This window comes from Lissotriton vulgaris, chromosome 1_1, assembly GCF_964263255.1.
Source record: "Lissotriton vulgaris chromosome 1_1, aLisVul1.2, whole genome shotgun sequence".
Taxonomy (NCBI): domain Eukaryota; kingdom Metazoa; phylum Chordata; class Amphibia; order Caudata; family Salamandridae; genus Lissotriton; species Lissotriton vulgaris.
The window spans coordinates 1,096,242,272-1,096,262,271 of NC_141685.1; the positions used below are offsets into that span (position 1 = coordinate 1,096,242,272).

Genomic DNA, 20,000 nt, shown 5'->3' on the forward strand with positions numbered 1-20,000 from the left:
CGCCGACGTCGAACGGCGGTGTCGCCTCGACGGCGAGCGCCGACGCCGGGCCTGTCTGCGTCGAAAGCTCGACGCAGACGTTGACGACGAAGAAACAGTCACCGGGGACTTCGAAGGTCTAGTAACATCCCTCGACGCCGAGCGTTGTTTAGTCTCCGACGACAGGGAGCAGACCGTAGTCATCCCTCTCGACGCCGTAGTGGGCGCAAAGGACCCAGGCGGAGAATGGTGGCGTTTGCTGGCCTTCCTGCCCCTGGGGAGCCCCCCAGAGGCCTCAGCATTGGCAGAAGAAGCCCCTCCAGACCCAACTTGTGCCTTCAATCTTCTTTCCTCGAGGCTCTAAAGTCTGATCTTCTTCCTGTCCTTCAGGGTCCTGCCAGAGAAGCCTTGACATATCACACACTCCTCAGGGATATGTGAAGAAGGAAGGCAGAGGGATACACACCTCATGGGGATCCGATTTGGCCTTCTTCCTGGAGCACTTCGGGCATTTATCGAATAAAGCAGGCATATTCGACAAAAAACAGAGTGCAAGACAAAGGAGAAAGGCACCAAAGTACAATAAAGCACTTAACTTGAGAAAAAGCAGTGAAAAAAATCACCAAAAAACCCTACAAAGGGAGAGCTTAATGCTCCAGGGTCCTGCTAGCAGGAGCCGGAAAAAAGAACTGAAAGTAAAAGGGACCTGCAGGGCATTCTGGGATACTGTGAAGTTCTGGAAAGTTCTCTTAAAGGCACAGTATCCTGTTCGGAGCCACATAATGGCAGCCTATGGGGCTTGTCTGTCCATGTCTTCCTCTCTATCATTCCAGAGGGGTTTTTGCTGAAGGCAAGGGAAATCTGGACAGGCTTTGCTGTTTGTGGATTTTTGGTGGAATTTCTAGTTGAAGTACTGGACAGTGTAGCCTGTTTATAGGCTGCATTATATGTCTTTAAATTCTCTCTTAAGTGTCTGTGCAGTTCTGCATTTTTTTCGACACTTTAAGAGATTATTTTTTATTGCTCCGGGGTCCACGCACATGGGCGGGACTATTCACTAGATTATGACTATACACAGAGATCCCCTACTTCAGAAATAACATTCCCGGCAGACTGGTATCTCTTAGAAGTAAATGGGAGGAAACCACCGGCCCCTTAGAAGAAATAGAGTGGGAGGCAGCATTGATGCACGAGAGAGGTCGCAATTAACCTCAGTCTATGGCTAATACTATTCAAAGTCCTTCACAGGGAGTATTATGACCGAGCTACACTCCACTCGATGGTTATGGCGGAGACACCAAATTGTATGTGCTGCAAAACCAACCAAGGCACCTATATCCACACACTGTGGGAAGGCCCGCAAGTACAAATATATTGGTCACAAATAATACAGGATATTAGAAACGCAGATACCTTTTGATCCCAAATATATTATTCTGGGCATCCCTACGGACGTAGATATTCCTAGATACCAGCTACTACTGTGCAATCTGGGGCTTATAGTGGCAAAACAAGACATCGCCAGACACTGGGGAAGGACAGACTCACCCACTCTTGCAGAATGGCTGGCCAATATGGAATTCTATATGGGGGCAGAGAACACAACCTACAAGGCTAGAGGGTGTCCCAAAAACTACAAAAAAATCAGGCAGCCATGGTTAAGTTACTATGTTTTGGAGGTGGAGGGCAGTGAACTTGATGGTATGCATCTTAACACGCAGGAACCATGAGTTAAAGATTAATAATTTCTCTACCTTAGGGGAAGCAACCCAAGTGGACCACATATAATGTATCAGACGGAAAGGAACACTGGAGGATGAACTCCCAAAATATATTCTCTTTGTGCATGACAATAACAAATAATTGTAACAAGGTAATATTTGTTGTGTATACTACTCACCTATTGAGATTATGGCTGAATGGTTAAAAACAAAATATGAACAGTTTAAAAAAAAATGTGGGTCTTCCGTGTTTGCCCCACAGACATTCTCTGTCATAATGTGCTGTCTCAATGCCCTGCACAAAGAAAACAAGTTACTTACCACTAACTGTAGTTCTCCAGTATTGGAAGCTTTCATAGATTCACATACCTGAATCATTTCCCCGTCGTCGAGACGGGAGTCTCCGGTATATAAAAAGCAATGCTTAGCAGTATAGCTAACTGAAAAAAAGGCCTAGGCCCATTTCCCTTTTGCAACCCATAGTCTTTGTTATGTAAAAAAGGACCACATTTTTCCCATAGCCAATCAGAGCTCCTCACCCTCTAGAACCCTCCTGAGAGAACCTTTTGCCCCTCAGATTTTCGGGCACTTGTGCTATAACACTCTTTAGGCCTAATCCGAGGTGAGCGGGCGTATGTGAATCTATGAAAGCTTACAATACTGGAGAACTACAGTTACAGGTAAGTAACTTGTTTTCTTACTCCAGTATTGGAGCTTTTATAGATTCACAAACCTGAATCAGAATAGCGAGCAGTAAATCATGGCACATTTTGTTCTGTCACCTACTTTCCCAAATAGGTAACACATATCATTCTCTCGTAGCAATAGCTGTATAAAAATATCCATAGACAGATTGTTCATAAATGTTATAACAAATAGTGTACAATAATAAAATGTGCTTTCCTTACCAACCAAGGAAGGAGGGATGACAAAGAAGGCTCGCCGTTATTGGAAAAGGTTCCTCAGTACAGCTTGTCCCACTGCTACATCGCCTCTTGTGTGAGCGTCCAGGCAGTAATGTCTGGTAAAGGTATGCATACTCCTCCAGGTAGCCGCCCTGCAGATGTCCTGAATAGAGACGCCTGAAAATAGAGCAGTAGAGGTTGATACCGCTCTTGTTGACTGTGCACAAACACGTGCACTCAACGGCTTTCCCGCCGCCTGATGACAGAATTGAATGGCGTTTGAGATCCATTTTGCAATTCCCCGTTTCGACAACAGGAATCCTTTCCTGGGGGTACTAAAAGCCACAAACAATTATGTTGATTTTCTGAAAGTTCTTGTCCTTTGTAAATTAAATTTCAGACAACGCTGAACTTCCAGATTGTGGAGAGTTCTCTCTGCCAACGTAGATGGTGGAGGAAAGAATCTTTTAAGTTTTAATGGCTCATTCAAGTGGAAATCCATTGGCACCTTTGGAATAAATTTCGGATTTGTTCTGAGCACCAACCTGTCCTCTCTGAATTGCATAAAAGGTTTTTGCGTTGTAAGTGCCTGTATTCCTCCCACTCTCTTGGCTGATGTTAGAGCTATTAATAGAGCCACCTTCCAAGATAGGAATTTTAGATCCGTTTTGTGAATTGGTTCAACTGGTGGTTTCATCAATTGTGATAAAACAATATTCAGTTGCCATAGAGAAGGTGGAGGCCTGACAGGTGGGTAAACTCTAAACCACCCCTTCATGAACTGCTTTACAATCCTCTACGACCACCAAGATGGACCAGTTTACTTCTGTATCTAGAGATCGCCGCCAAATGCACTTTAATAGAGGCATGGGCCAATCCAGACTTTGCCAGCCTTAGTAAATATGGGATGATCTGATGTACCTCTGCTTGCAGAGGCTGTAAGTCGTTCTCCTGACACCACAAGCAGAATCTTTTCCATTTCATCCTATATGTCTTATTAGTGCTTTCAGCCCTCGCCTTTGCCAGGATCTCTCTGCATTCTGTCGTAAAGTTTAAGCGATGAAATTCTCTGTATTCAGGAGCCAGGCAGCTAATTGCAGTGATGTCGGGTCTGGATGCTGCACTTGTCCCTGAGCCATAGTCAATAGTTCTGGTATTGGCTGTAGACGCATTGGCTCGGTCTCTTGTAAAAGGAGCAGTTCCGTGAACCAGTGCTGCCTGGGCCATCAAGGGGCTATTAGTATTATCCTGCACGGTTCCTTCTTCATCTTTGTGAGCACTCGCGCCAGGAGGGGAATCGGCGGAAAAGCGTAGGCAAAGACGCCTGACATGCCATCGAAAACGCATTCCCCAACGATCCCCTTTGGTGATGCCAGCTTGCAAAGAATTGGCATTTCTTGTTATGGGCTGTGGCAAACAGATCCACTGTTGGTATTCCCCATTTGGCAAAGATTTTTAGTAGTGTGTCCTGATCGATTTCCCACTCGTGACAGGTCGTCTTTTGGCTTCTGAGAGTGTCCGCTGTCTTGTTCTGAACCCCTGGAAGATGTACAGCCTTCATTGTTACCTTGTGATTTATAGCCCATTTCCATATTTTCTGAGCTTCTCTTGACAGAGAGAGCGATCTTGTGCCCCCCTGTTTGTTTATATAGTACATTGCGTTCGTGTTGTCTGTCCGCACTAACACCGATCTTTCTTCTACTCTCGGCAGGAAGGTCAACAATGCCAATCCTAATTTCCTTAATTCCAATAGGTTTATGTGAAGGTGTAGTTCCTGTTGTTTCCATCGGCCGCTGACTTGTAACACCTGGATGACTGCTCCCCATCCTTCGAGAGAGGGATCTGTGTTAACCACTAATGGAGCTGGTTCGGTCAGGAAGGAAAGACCCACTGAGACATTGCTTCTGTGAGTCCACCACGCTATCGCTTGTAACAATGGTTGCGTGACTGATCTTGTCCTCTAACGATCACTTTGCTTGGCACCACTGTAGATCTAGCGCCTCTTTTAACGGAAGCATTCTCAATCGACACAAGGGAATGAGTGGTATGCATGAAGACATTGTCCCCAGAAGTGATTTGTATTTTTGGACTGAAAGACACTTTCTTCTCCTGAACTCTTTGGCCAGAGAGATGAGTCCCAATTTCCTTTCTATGGATGGGAATGCCTTGTTTTGAGTCATATCTAGGATTGCACCCAGAAACGTGATCCTTCTGGATGGTTGAAGAGACGATTTTTCTACATTTAAAGTCAGACCCAGATCTGCAAACAAGTCCATGCAAGCTGAAGTTGAAGCTTGAGCCGCCTTCTGCGATGGTCCCTTTATCAACCAGTCATCTAGGTATGGGAATATTTGGTGTTTTTGTCTTCGGAGATAAGCTGCCACTGGTGCCAGATATTTTTTTAAAAATTCTCGGGCAGATTTGAGGCCGAAAGGCAGCACTTTGAACTGGTAATGGTTTTTGGCCACTGTAAATCAAAGGTACTTTCTGTGGGAAGGATGGATGGGGATATTAGAAAATGCACCCTGTAAATCTAGGGAGGTCATCTGATCTCCTGGGTTTAAGAGTAGCAGAATATCTTGGAGGGTCACCATTCTGAATGACTGTTTCTTGAGATAGGCATTTAAAAACCGTATGTCCAGGATCGGACGCCACTTGAGAGCATTCTTCCGGATCAAGAAGAAACAGGAATAAAATCCTTATCCTCTTTGGGAGTTCGGTACCGGTTCTATTTCTCCCTTTCGGAGCATTGTCCAAATCTCCAGACGCATTTGAGATAGGTGTTTGACTTCTTGATACGTAGGTGGCGTGGGAGGAGGGAAGCATAGAAATTTTAGACTATGTCCGAATTTTATTATGTGGAGGACCCATTTGTCTGATGTTATTCTCTGCCACGGACGTAAATAATAAGTTACTCTTCCACCCAGGGGAACATTTGACAGGGTAGGAAGATAAAAATCCAGAGTTTGAAGGTTGTCATTGTCTTTTGTTGTTATCTTTACCTGGACGACGTCCTCGTCCTCTGGGAGCGGACTTAATGTAGCTTCCAGACTGCCTCTGGCCGTATTGCTGCCGGTAGTGCTGTGATGAGGAAGAATAGGAGGTACATCTTCCTTGTTGGTATCCACCTCTGTAAGAAGGTTGTCCTCCTCCACGGACGCCTCGAAAGGGCACCTTCCGATACTGCAACCCAAGGCCTTCGCCGTATCCGTGCCCTCCTTAATACTCTGAAGGGTCTCATCCACCAGACGTCCAAACAAATCTTCCCCATCAAAAGTTAGATCCAGAATCTTATTTTTAACCTCCGGTCTAAAGGCAGTGGCCCTCAGCCAACCCTGGCGCCGTAAAACTGCTGCTCCTCCTAGGGAACGAAAGGCTGTGGTGGCTATGTCCATGGCACACTCGATGACTTCAGCTGAAGTTCTCTCACCTTCCTGCAGAATCTTCTTCGCCTCCCGTTTACTGTCTTCCGGAAGGAGGTCGACATATGGTGCTACATTGCACCACATCTGCCTGTCATATCTGCCCAGAATGGCAAGGGCATTAGCTGCTCTGACTAGGAGAGCTGAAATCGAGGAGAATCTTTTACCTGCATTGTCCAAACGCCGTCCCTCCTTGTCCGGAGGGGCAGAAATAGGCGCGGACTGGTCCTTCGATTTTTGTTGCGCTGCCTGCGAAATGATAGTCCGGTTTAGGATGGCCCGGCAAACACGCTGGAGCGTCCGAGCGTGCCTTATACTTCTTGTCCAACCTAGCGAGCACAGGTGTAACCGTCGCTTGGGTTGTCATCACCTGCAAACCTTCCTTCCATACATGGTTGATTGGTATGGATCAGACTGATTTTTGATAAGGCTCTTTAAAGTCATAAAGAAAACATTCTGCCTGAGTTGTCTTCATAGGCAGCTGAAATCTTTTTGCAGCTCTTTCCATCAAGTTGTGGAATCCACCAATATCCACTGGTGGAGAATCCACCGGCCCTTGAGTGGGTAATAGTGGGGATGGGATTAGATAGTCATCCCATTCTTTGTGGGGCGCCGTTAGCTCCCCCTCCTCATGGTCCTCTTCATCCGTGGTAACCGGATCCTGGTGATGTTGGATCCGAGGCATCTGTGGAGTAGTGTCCAGTAGCGATTCTCTGCTGCGGACTGGAGTAGTCGGAATAGAACGGGGACGTGAAAGAGGACCTTCCTGAGGGACTACTCATGGAGGAAACCTCCTCTTATCTGCCAACATGAACTGCAAGTCCATCATCATTGAGGATGGCATACCGACCTTCTCCTCCGGAGGTCCTTGTTGGTAACGATGCTGTGAGAGGCTGTGATATTCTTCATAACCCACTTCATCATCAGCCTCCTGACATTTCACGTGGAGTTGCGATGGGCTACTGGTGTAACCGAAGGGTCCGTCATCCTCCTCCTCATCAGATTCTTTCTCCTCCAAAAGGTGCGATGGAACCAGAGGAGTAATCTTGCTCGTGGAAGTCACTGCTGATGTGATCTTCTTCCTCTGGAGTTTTCCTCATCGACGAGCCAGTAGACGAGATCGCCGTCGACACTACCGTCGACGATGTTGTCGTCGTCAACACTGCACTAGAACCTTTCCTCGCCGACGACACAGTAATCCTCATCGACGTTCCCCCGTTGTCATCACAGTCTATGACGACCCAGTCGTCGACATGGTCGTCGTCATCACTGCTGGCGTATAGGTTACCGGCGTCTAGGTTACCGGCGTCTAGGTTACCGGCGTCGACGCTACCCGTCGACACGATCACAATCATTGGCAGCTTCTGTACCTCTGTGGTCGTCGCCGTAGACTAGGACTTCTTCGTCGACGAACCGGTAGACTATGTCGATTTTTTGCTTCTCTCCTCAGGAATACTAGAGGATGGCTTCTTGAAGGACTCTTGGACCAAAGGTGGGGTCTTTGAAGGCTCAGAAGAGGCTCTCTTGGATACTTTTTCCTTAGAAGCGCGTCCTTTGCTCTCCTTTTCGCTTGGCTGAGGAGATTTGGAAAGACTACACCCTGAAGACCCATGAGTGGTCTTTTTTAGGGCCTTCTCAGGACGTTACCCTGAGGAATGAGCCTGAGGAGATCTTGTTCTTTTTTGAGATCTCCTAGAGGAAGTGGAGGACTCCTGGTCAGTATCACTAGAAACCACCTTCTTTCTGGCCTTGATCTTCTGAAGCCATATTAAAAGGCGTCCCTCACGATCTCTAAGGGTCTTGCTAGAGAAAGTGCAAAGTACCTTTCAGTCCTTGGCTTGCTGGTCCTGATAAAGACAATAAATGCAGTCTTCTAGTGGGTAATCAGTGTAGAGTCTCTTTTTAGAGCAAGTGGCAGTGGCACAGGCTCTAAAAAGACCCTTTTTTCTCTTTTCCAGACATTCTACAGGATGTAGGTGAGAAACAGGTCACAAAAATCTCAAATCCCCAAGAAAATAGAATGAAAACAACCTTCTACAAAGTTGGAAATCCAGTTTGAGCAGAGCTCAAAGGTGACTCCCTAGCACAACGTGCCAGTAGCAAATCTGAGGGGTAAAAGGTTCTCTCACGAGGGTTCTAGAGGGTGAATAGCTTTGATTGGCTAAGGGAAAAGTTTGGTCCTTTTTTACATAAAAAAGGTTATGGGTTGCAAAAGATATTTGGGACATGTGAGCTCTGTAAATTCAGAGGTCAACAGCGATACAAAAGGGTTCGTGGAAGGAGGCCTCTGGGTTGGTTAGGGAGAGAGAAATCTTCCCTAAGATATACCACACTTTGTGTAACCAGCCTAACCGGGTAGGAAGTACCGTGGAGCCCCAGTGTGTCAGGACGTTCTGTACTGCAGCCCCTAACGTCAGGGCTATTTGTTTGCCTCTCCTAGAATGGAGCGGGAAGGTGATGGCATTGGGGAGACCAAGAAGAACATAGGCCGGGAATCTCGGGATCTGTGTCTCGAAATGGGAGTCAACCTCATCTATTCGTGACCAGTATGTTCCCAGGGAAGGGCATGCCCAGAGCAAGTGAGTGAGAGTACCTGGCGCACCGCAGCCTCGCCAGCACAACTGACTGCGCGAGGGGTTGCTCTTATGGAGCCTTACAGGCGTCAAATACCAGTACGTGGCCAGTTTGTTGGCCGTTTCAATGGATGCCACATTACGAGCCGTGCGATGGGCCCGATGGTGAATATCTTTCCATTCTTTCGGGTAAAGTTCCCTTCCCAGCTCGCCCTCCCACAGCAGTTGCCACGCTGTTTTCGCTGTGTCCGAGGGGACCCTCACAAACTTGTACATGTCCGACGTCAGGCGCACATCATTGTGTCTCGAAATGAGCCACCTCTCAAACAGCGTTAGCAACCGCTCCGCTCCCTCCCGTATCACTTCCTGTAGTACCCAGTGTCTAATCTGAAGATAATGAAATCGCTCAGTTTCAGGAAGCCCAGAGTCAGTACGGAACTCCTCAAACGGACGTAGGCCAGAGAGATCAAAGAAGTGCCCAATGGATCAGGTAGCTTCCGTTGTCCAATGTTGAAACTCCCTATAGTCAAGGCCGGGCGTAAAGTCTGTGTTCTTCACAATAGGCGTGATGGGTGACGGAAAAGTGGTAAGTCCTCTCGCAGTCGCAGTCTTGTCCCAAGCCGCCATAATGGGCTGGGTCACCTCAGATAAGTACAAATTGCGATGGCAGCTCTGACGGGGCAAAAAGGACACCCCCCCAAAGAGTGAGTTGCGAGAGCCCTATCCATAAATAACCAATGTTTCTCGGACTCTTGATGGTTATTCCACCAAAGCCCGTAGCTGGGCCGCCCGCCAATATGCCAAAATATCTGGGATCCCTAAAACACCCTCTTACGGATCCCGGTAGGTGAGATCGCAGTGCATCCGAGCTCTTTGGTCCCGCCAGATAAATCGCTCTATGTCCCTCTGCAGGGTTTGTAGAAGCCCGTGGGGGGCATCAACGGGAGTGTGTGAAAAAGGTAGAGAACTTGGTGTAACAGTACCATCTTCACTGCCGCTATGCGTCCTAAGCATGAGAGGGAGTAAGGCCTCCATTTACGGAGTGATGCTCGCACTTGTTTCAATAGGCGTGAGTAATTCAGTTGTCTGGTAAGAGATATAGTAGGGGCCACCTGGAGGTCTAGATATGAGATGGTGTCCTGGACCTACTGGATCTGATAGGCCCGCTGGAGAAGCACCAGCGTCTCCGGCTCTAGGGACAAGCTAAGCGCTGGCGACTTATGCACATTGATCTGGAAGCCCAATGATAAGGCGAATTGAGCCAACTCGTCCAGCAAAGCCGGCAAGGAATTGCGAGGACGTTCCAGGGTCGCCACCACGTCGTCGGCATAAAGACAAAGCTTGTGCTCAGACCCTCCAAAGAACACTCCTCGGATCGATGGGTCATCCAGAATGCGTTGGGCTAGGGGCTCCATGTACAAGGCAAAAAGCAGCGGCGACAGCGAACACTACTGCCTAGTCCCCCTTCGTATTGGGAAAGCCGCAGACGCCACCCCATTCACCCGTACTGTGGCAGTGGGATTTGCATAGTACTGGAAGACCCGGGCTATGAAATGCTCAGGGAGGCCAAAGTGAAGCAGGATTGCTCGGAGATACAGCCAGTGGATCCTATCAAACGCCTTCTCAGCGTCGACAGAGGATCATGCGTTCCGCCGGGAATCGTTCGGAACGGTCCATAAGATGGAGAAGGCATTTAGTATTATCCGAGCACTGACGCCCGGGGACAGAACCGGATTGATCCGGATCTATCAGGCCGGGGAGATATTTGGAGAGCTGCGTCGTCAAGATATTGGTAAATATCTTTAAGTCCACGTTAAGAAGTGATATAGGGAGATATGAGTCGCAGAAACTGATCTTTCCCAGGCTTTGGTATTACAGTTATTAAAGCTTCTGACATAGCGGAATGGAAAAGGGAAGACTCCGTTGATCCTACATAATTAAAAACGCGCGCAAGAATAGGGGCCAGCTTTCCGCAAAATTTCTTATAAAAACCCGAAGAAAACCCATCGGGACCCGGAGATTTGTTATGCTTAAGTCGGGCAATCGCAGAGATAACCTTCTCAACTCTAACGTGGGCTTCCAGTTCCGCCGCATGTGACAGTAGTAACGTGGAGGTGGCCGCTTTCTGGAGAAACCGAGACGGTGCAGTATCAGGTAGTGCCTGAGTCGAATATAATGATGCATAAAATTGCCGAAAAGCCTAAGCGATCGTCTCATCTTCGCTACAGTCCTGCCTCCCAGTGTTCTGTATTAATGTCACCTTTTGTGCTTGACGCTGGGCTCGGAGGTGATTGGCGAGTAGGCGCCCGCGACGATCGCCCCCAACATAGAAAGAATACTTAAGGCGTAAAGCTGCATACTCTGCCCGGTCAATATCTAACCCAGCGAGTTGTGCGCGACCCTCGGCGCTCCAGTGCGCTGGTGAATACGTTCTAGTTCCACTACTTTGGCTAACAGTTGGGCCCACTTCTCCCTTCTGTCTTTATTGTCCGCGGATGCGATGCCAATGAAGACCCCCCCTAAGAACTGCCTTCATCGCCTCCCTAAGGGTCGACATAGAAACATCTGGTGTATCATTTAAAGCCAAGTAGTCCGTCATGCTCTCCTCAACCTGCCACACTACTGAGGGACGCTGGAGCATGATCTCCCACAAATGCCAAAATAGTTGAGGAACGAGTCTTGAGGGAAAGGTCAGGGAGAGGCACAGCGCAGAATGATCGAACAATGGGCAGGGAAGAATCTCAACCTCGCTGGCGCGCTGTGTGAGCAGGTCGGAGGTAAAGAAATAGTCTATGCAATAGTAAGTTTTGTGCGGGTGTGAATAAAACGTGTACGCCCTGGTGTGAGGGTGTTTATGTCTCCAAATGTCAGTGAGCCCGGTGTCAGTCAAAAGGCGCTTCCCAGCATTGGACAAGGTCCCCGTCTGACCCCATTGCCGACCTGAACGGGCCAAGTCCCCATCTAAGACCAAGTTAATGTCCCCTCCCCACAAAACCGCCCGGTCTGGCAACCCTTCGATGTCCTGAATGACCGTTTTAACGTGAAGCCCTCTTGGCCACTATTGGGAGCGTAAACTGAAGCCAGCACAAACGTGTGAGTGTCTAATGTAAAGGTATAGGCCAGAAACCGCCCCTTGATTTCAGCTTGTTTGCTACCCACCCGGCCCGGAAAGCGGGAGGAACCAAGAGGGCAACCCTTGCAGTTTTAGAAGTAGCGGATGAAAACATTTGATTCGGAAATGCCCGTGATCGAAGGCGTGGGTATCTGCCGTAAGGAGGTATGTCTCTTGAATTAAACATATGTGGGCATCAGAGCGTTCTAGGTAAGATAGCAGTGCTCTTCATTTAGCAGAGCTGTTAAAGCCTTTCACATTTAAGGACACAATATGGATATCAGGGACCATGGGAACGGAGAGGTAAGGCTGCCGCAACTAACCCATCCGGCTGAAAGACCCAGGACAGGTACAGAGGCCCAGGTGGAGAACATGGCTCAACAGCGGAGGAGGAGAGAACTCCATAAAAAAAAGCAACATCATAAAACGAAAACCCCTACCCAACAAACCCAGAAGAACTGTCATATGCAAAGTTCACCAAAGTCCCAGGTGAGCCGCCTGCAGTGAGAGGTGGGATGGATAGCAGGAGTATCTCTCCCCCCCCCCCCCCCCCTTCTGCCCGGCCCCAGCCCGGACCCAGCCCAAACCACTAGAGTAGTCCCCCAGGAATCTGAACTAAAGAAGCAAAGGTGGACAACATGCTACTAGAAAATGGCCATATCAGTCAGCGGAAGTGAGGATGGAGTCCTCCGATAAGGAGCGGAGGACTGCTGAACGTTCTTTGGCCATAGCTTCGGTGTCTGGACGAGAAATACACCGTGGGTTGTCCACTCTCCTCCAGCGGCCACTATCCTATCGCTGAGCGGGGCTAGCTTGCTTCTCAGGACTGTTGCGTGTCACCTCCGGGATGCGCAGGAGAAAGGAAGCCTCCTCCACAGTGCAGATCTGGCGGAGCTTACCCTCCCACTTGAAAATGAGCCTAAAGGGGTGCCCCCAGGAGTATGCAACATCCTTGGAGCGAAGAAATGTGGCAATAGGCCGGAAATCGCGCCGCTTCTGAAGGGTGGAGGCCGCTAGATCTTGAAAAAGGAGCGGTTTGCAGGAGCGGAATTCAATAGGGTGCTTCGAACGTGCCTCCCGCAGGATGCTCTCCTTATGAACACATGACAGGATGTCAGGCAGCGGGGCTGTTGCTGACCTCCTGAGGCCTACACGGTGCGTGCGATCCAGCCAGAACTTCAGGTCAGGGGGACCTCCCAGAATGTGGCAGAACAGGTCAACGACAAAGGCCTCTCTATCAGAAGCTTCCTAACACTGTGGAACTGTACAAATCCGGATGTTATTTCGACCCGAGTGGTTTTCTAGGTCTTCTGTGTGGGTTTGAAGATCCAAATGTTGCTCACGAAGGCGAAGCACCTCCTGTTGAAGCTGAGACACCTCTTCGTCCCTGGCCGCCGTCTGATTCTCCAAATCATCTAACCCCCCACAGAGTCAAGATCCCTGCCCATATCTCGGATTTCGGTCGTAAGATCCTTTTTTCATGGCATGATATTCCCTGGTACGATCTGCAAAGAGTAACTCCAAGACAGCGCGCGTGACAGGACCATCGATCTCCGCCGGGACTCGCTGTTCAGTTACCCCGGTCGCCTACGGCATAGCGTCTGCTCCCCCAGTGCCGGTTTAAAGAAATGTCTTTGACGAACCTGTCTTTCCGGTTCTTGGAGGTCGCCATAAAGAGGACCGGTCAGCCAGCCTGGGACAGGGTAGCTCCAGTCGCACCCATCCACCGCACCAGCACCTCGTGATGTCGGTGCTGGACCAAGGTCTTGTAGAGAGCGCCCACGCACCTAGCCACAAAGCCAATGTCCAATCCCGTCCCTGTGCTATGGTGGCTAACCCCAGGTCACACCAGAAGGGCTCTCTCAACCCTAGCGACCGCCAGAATAGAGAAGGGCAGGAGGGTCACTCAGCCAGAGTCAACACCTGTGAGCAAGGGCGTAGCAAGTCTCCAGTCAGGCACCCGGAGCTCGATGGCCGCCCACGGGCCCACGTGAAGAGAGTCCAGACGATAGGTGTGCCCTATCCAGATGTGCCGCAACCACAATGTCCAGGAGAGCAAAAGGGCCCTAAAATCTCCATCAGTGGTGTTAGCTGCGGGGATGGTAGGCATTCCCACGGGGGTGCTCTGGGACCACCGCATCGCCTCTCCAATGTAGGGTATCCCATAGGTTGGCCACGCCAGCCACCGCTTGTCCCCCAAAGACACTCTATGCCCGCTCGTACTGTCCCCAACAGCCGCAGGCCAGTCCAGTCGCTCGGGCCGCACTATGAGGCACCCAGGGAGGAAGGCTGGTCCCAATCGCTGTCTCTATGGCACTCCTAGCTGGCAAGACCTGCAGGGACCCCACGGTGTCTCAGTGAGGCTGTCCTAATGGCGTTTAGGCAGTGAACCGCTGCTAGGCCCCTCGCACCTCTCCCACCTCGTCAGGCTCTCCCACTCCGTCGTCAACCGCTGCAGGCAACGGGGTCGGTCACCAATGCCCTGGGATCACACAGATCCGCAATGCCGCCGCAATGCGCACCACAGGGGTGCGAGCTTCAGTGCCCGTAGCGCAGCGTTAGATCAGCGGTATTCACTCACCGTCCAGGCTCCCACCGGATGGTCACTCGCTCCAGACAGTCACTGCAGTGGGCTGTGTCGCCATCTTGTATCAGCCAGGGACTCGGCGCATGGGCAGCCAGGACACAGGCACCAGACAGCGCCGGCCCCTCACTCACCGCCGGAACTCACCAGGGCGACCTCCGACCTTGTCCACAAGTACCGCCTCCGTCAGCAATCCGCCTCTTCGCTCCCCCAGCCCGCGGGGCCTCAGGCGCGGGTGGGCGCCGCCATCTTGCCGTCACCTCTGACGGGCATCAGACAGCCCGCGGGAGTGGCAGAATCTCGGCCGGGGTAACACCGTTGCGGGGATCAGACACCACGATCACAGGCAGGACCCACCAGGGCAGTCTGGATCCATCCAGGCGGTACACTCTCGCCTTCTACTCCAGCCGCCGCCGTCTGAGGCCCCCTAGGCAGCCCCAGCACAGTCGCCGCCAGGCCCGGGCGCCCGAAACAAGCTTCCATCGTTTTTCCGTGCTCCGAAAGTGCAGCCAGGGATCACGTACGTCTCCCGGAGCAGAACCTGCCGGTAGGGTCCCGCTATGCAGGTAAGGCTCCGGCTGTGGGCAGGAGTGGCGAGCAGAAGCGTCCTACTCGTCCACCATCTTGAACACGTCTCAAAGCACTGCTTATTATATACCGGAGACTCCAGTCTTGACGACGGGGAAATGATTCAGGTATGTGAATCTATGAAAGCTCCAATACTAGAGTAAGAGGTACACACCTTGGGATTGCCACTCCCCGAGCATATGACGAAAAAGAGGAGAAGTAGACATGTGAAGCTAACTTCATCTGGAGTCGTTTCTCAGAGTGGGGTGCAAGGTTGGCCTCTTGCAGTAGGACCTGCCACCCAATATGTCTTACCAGGTACACCCAGACCTAGCAAGTCTCCCAGGGGCTATTAAGCCCTCTGACATTAAGTGTAGTGGTCATCCCCGTGAAAGGTTAACATGAAGAAGGTGCATGGGTATGTCTTGTCATGTACACTAGCAGTATGTGAATGTGTAGTACTCGTTGCAATAAGAAAGCTATTATATGCCTAGGGCGGTGGGCTTCAAACTTCTCGATGCTAATCACACCCCACCAGTAAACAAAAAATAAAATTCCTCGGCCCCCCCCCTGATTATTTTCTGCTAAATTGCCAATGTTTGACTATGTCTAAAACATATAAGTTAAGCTCTATTACCCCTTTTTACACATACTCCCAGTCAGGATATAAATGACAATTGTCATTAGTGATGGCCCATTACAATGTGGCTTACTACTGCTCATGTTTTTAACACTTAAAACAAAGCAAGATGCTTCTCTTGGATAGAGAATGGTGCCCCCCCCCCCCCGAGATCACTTAAGGTCCCCACCAGAGGGCCCGCCCCCAGTTTGAAGGTCTCTGGCCAAGCGTGCACTGTAAGGATGGTTGTAAAACCCTCTGCAGTATCACTCCCTCACACCTCCACACCTCGCCCATACCAGTGATTCCCAATATACCAGCAATACATCAATCCCCTCTGGAAGTCCATACAAAAAAAGAACACAAGTAACAAATCAGAATGTTGGTATTTACAGTTAAACCAAAGGGGGTGATGGACGGAGCGTTGACAATACAAACACTCACCCCAAGTCAACTGATCTGGGTTTAATCCATCACCGTTCTTTAGCTCACTGCGCCAGCCACCCCAGTTCAGACATGGCCATATGCAAATCAGTCTGACCCTGTGCCTCATGGGAACAGTCCAGCCCGAACTGCCAAGCCATGTCTTCCCTGGACCGGAATCAAGCTTCCCAGTAGCTTGCTTTGAGTGGAAGCTCCAATGGCCAGCTCGAGTGCCGGGCAACCTGAGAGTTAACAGAGGCAAGCAAAGGAAGCAAGAGGACTTCATTTCCCATCACCTAGCAGAACAAAAAGTAACAACGAATTTCCCATCATCCATTTGGATAGGAAGTAACATTACTGGGTTCCTACCAAAACAGTCTTTAAAAGAAGAAGCCAAGCAAGAGGACTTAATTTCACATTAATAATCAGCACATGAAATAACATCAAGGCACCCTGCACTCCTTCTCAGGACCTAATTTATGGCAGCTGAAACACCGATGTGCAGCGGACGCGCCTACATTGTGCCAATGGCAAGCCCATCTGCACCCATGAGATTGTGGATCTTACCCAGCGCCAGGAATCCTGGTCTGATCACTGCCCAGGGGCACTCCACAGCACTCCTTCGTTCGTTAGACCCCGGACATTGTTCTCCTAACTGCTGCTGTGCCTCACACAACAGTAGGGGCTTCCATCGGCACCCCCTACTGGTTCTCCAGCAGCAACTCACCCACACCCCCATGCAGATACTAATGCCCTCAACACTAACTCCTAACACACATATTGCCAATGCCTCCAACACACTCACAAACAACAGCAAACGTGCAAGTCAACACCCATTCAAATCCATGCTTCTCAACACAAAATCACTGAGGAAACACATAACCGAAATATGGCATCTGCTGAACAGCGACGCACTAGATATCCCAGTCATCACGAAGAACTGGCTCAAACCCTCATAGGTTTCCAATATTGACACAGCAATCCCAGCAGACTACAACATATCTCGACAGGAGCACCTTAACAAGCTAGGAGGAGGGTTCACTATCATCTACAAGAATTCCACCAAATGCACATCTACAGAAAAAGCCACCCCCTTCATGGAACACCTGCACTTCAAGCTGCAAATCTCCAAAAACCTTCTCTGAATGGGTCACTTGCCTACTGACCGTCTAGAACATGAGCCAACTTAACTAACCTCATCCCCAACTTTGTCGCCCAGTCACCACTGACTTCAGAGCTTACATTCTCCACAGTGACCTCAACTTTCACCCATAAGACAGAAATTATCCCTGCTCGAGAACACTCCTCGAAAGTTAGAGCAACATCGAACTCACCCATCTCGTATAAGAACCAACACAAGACACACTGGAGACCATCTTCATCATAAGCGACCGCATCAAACAACTTCATACCACTCATGGGGAACAACCACTCATTATCCACTTCCACATCAACACACCTTAAGTCAACACCCCTACCAGGTTCAGCCTTCCATGCTGTTGCTGGGGCACAACCACAAAAGCAGAGTGGCTCAGCGCCCACAACACAAATCAACCTAGCCCCACAGATAACTTCTACAAGGACATCAATAACTGCACTGACGGACTCCCTCGCACCAGGGCTTTGACTGGAGTCTTGCTACCACACAGCACCAGACTCACCTTTGGACACTTCAGCTCCCAGGGAATATTTGCCATGACATCAACAGCATCCGCTCCTCCAACGCCGATACAAATTCCCCCCAAGCCACCACCATTTGGGGTGTGGGAGTCTGTACCAATCAGCAACACTCCTGGGAAGGCATAGTTCTCCAGAATGATCTAAAATGAAGTAAAAACATTAAGCACTGGCAGAAAAGGCACCCGCAATATTCCCCAATGTTAACAATATTCTATATGTGTATAAAACTTGTCCACCACTGAGTCATAAAAACAAAGCAACATTTGTAAATTTTCCTGCTCCACTGATTTTGATTGCACCGGGGGCAGGGGTGGCAGCGCACAAGCCACAAGAGCCCTGGCTGAATGCACAACTGAGCCAAGAGCAGGCCAGTATGTGTCTGTGAGAGCCCAAAGGAGGTCGAGCCAGGCACGGCCCTCCATCTTCGTTCTGCTAGTCTGTGCCCTGCCATCCTCACTGGTGAGAAATGTAATATCACTTTGCCTTTGATAGATTCCTTGTCTAAAACCAGAAAGCCTTGCTACTGAGGTGCAATTTATTATTCTAACCCCCCGGTACTGATTTGTAGGTCATGCATAGGTTAGTTGAGCCCCTGAGAGGGGAGGGGGGATGGGGGGGGGGGGGAGACAGGATAAAGGAAGGCAGCTGATGCACCACAAGGGGCAGTTAGTTAAAAAAAAAAAACAGCAAGTTTGATGGCAAATAGGCCCAACAACTGCAGCCTAACTGCAATAGAGGATTTGATAGAGTGAGTGTAGACAATGTTAATTCCTCAGTTCTCTGCAGTTGCCCAACAAAAAGCCAATTGCTAAGCTCTTTGGTGGAGCCCAAAGGAAAGCCCCTAAACCCAGTGGTGTCCAACTTCTCCTTAGAGGGTATGAAAATTATGTTGCAGCACAGGTTCATACTGAAGCTCAAACCCTGCATGACACCCCATCTAAGATAGTACCATCACATGATATAACTGACTTGCAAAAATAAGTTTAATCCCTTGGTCAATTATAATTAACCTACAGAATCTTCTGTGATAGAAGAACATACAGACCACAAATCTGACATATCCCTTGAAACTAGGATCTTCAATCATGCCCAAAGTGTCAATTAATTAAAGGCGGAAATCACAGGATTAAAGACTGGGGTGAACGATTTAACAAAACTATTGAATCAAGTTTAGTACAGAGAAAAAACCAGCAGAACTCCCAGATAAAGTAGGTATAGCTATTGCTACGAAATGAGTCTTGGAACCAACCTATTAGCGAACATGGTAGGATTCCCTTTGCTTCTGCTTGATAGATAGCACAAACACAACACCAGGCCTGTTGTAGCCCCCACCAAACATTGACACTAATGGAGGAATGTCCAGTGCCACTTGAATTTTGACCAACCTTTTATTACTCTCACGAACAGTTACGCGGAAGTCAGATATATGTTTGTGTATTATATATATATATATATATATATATATATATATCCTGAAGCAAACCTTCTGCGTTCATAAAGTAGTCGTGACACTCCTAGATGCTTCAAAGTAAGTTTATTTGCAACAAATGGTTACAAACCGACGCGTTTCACCGTAAGGCTTGGTCACGGTATATATATATATATATATGTGTGTGTGTGTATTATTTATATATATATATATATATATATATCAAAGACAATCCTGCTCCAACGAAGAAGAGGCACGTACTCGAGGTATGCATGGATAAGGCTTCTTTATTATTCATCAGGTCTCCCACGACCCCGTTTAAAAAGAGAGACGCGTTTCGCCTGCGCAGCAGGCTTTGTCAATCTAATTGGCGCCATAAAGTTTCAAGATTATATAGCCCTCCTCCCTCTGTCAGGCATGAATGATCATAGAAAGTGGACTGTGTGGTCGAAAATACAGCTGGTAAAACATACTAGTCTTAACACTTAAACAAAATGCAAAGTGCAAGAGGTTAATTGAAGAATATGAATAACTGCATTCTGCGCAATGAGCAAATAAATGCCAACAATTAAACTTAATCAAATTCCTGATATACATACAGAAAATATATAAGTATGCCACGTCTGCCTGAAATATAAACAAGTCATAATGACATGCCGAGGTGCTTACATTGTAATAGAATAATGACGCCAATGCTCTCAAAACATGCTGCCTTCAGACAGTGAAAACAACTGCAAAAGTTAAAACTGCTTTAAATGCAGGTAGTGCTGATACCTATTTGCTCTCCCATATATATATACACATACACACAGAATCCTGAATACAAAGACAGGTACGGACCACAACGTGTAAATTAAAGGCAAGCGTTTTATTGCAAATTCAGCATGACTTGTTTCGGCCGCGTTTAAACTGATATAGATTATATATATATATATATATATATATATATATATATATATATATATATATATATATATATATATCCA

At 48.6% G+C, this 20,000-nt stretch overlaps 1 protein-coding gene across 1 annotated transcript in view; it reads right to left on the reverse strand.

Moving 5' to 3' along the window:
- The window catches only part of ACO2 (aconitase 2), a 340,183-nt gene that overhangs the window by 233,510 nt on the left and 86,673 nt on the right, over positions 1-20,000 (reverse strand). Inside the window, exon 5 of the mRNA XM_086963512.1 lies at positions 17,567-17,725. Coding sequence (XP_086819638.1) covers positions 17,567-17,725 — 159 coding nt within the window. The remainder of the gene's footprint in view (positions 1-17,566; positions 17,726-20,000) is intronic.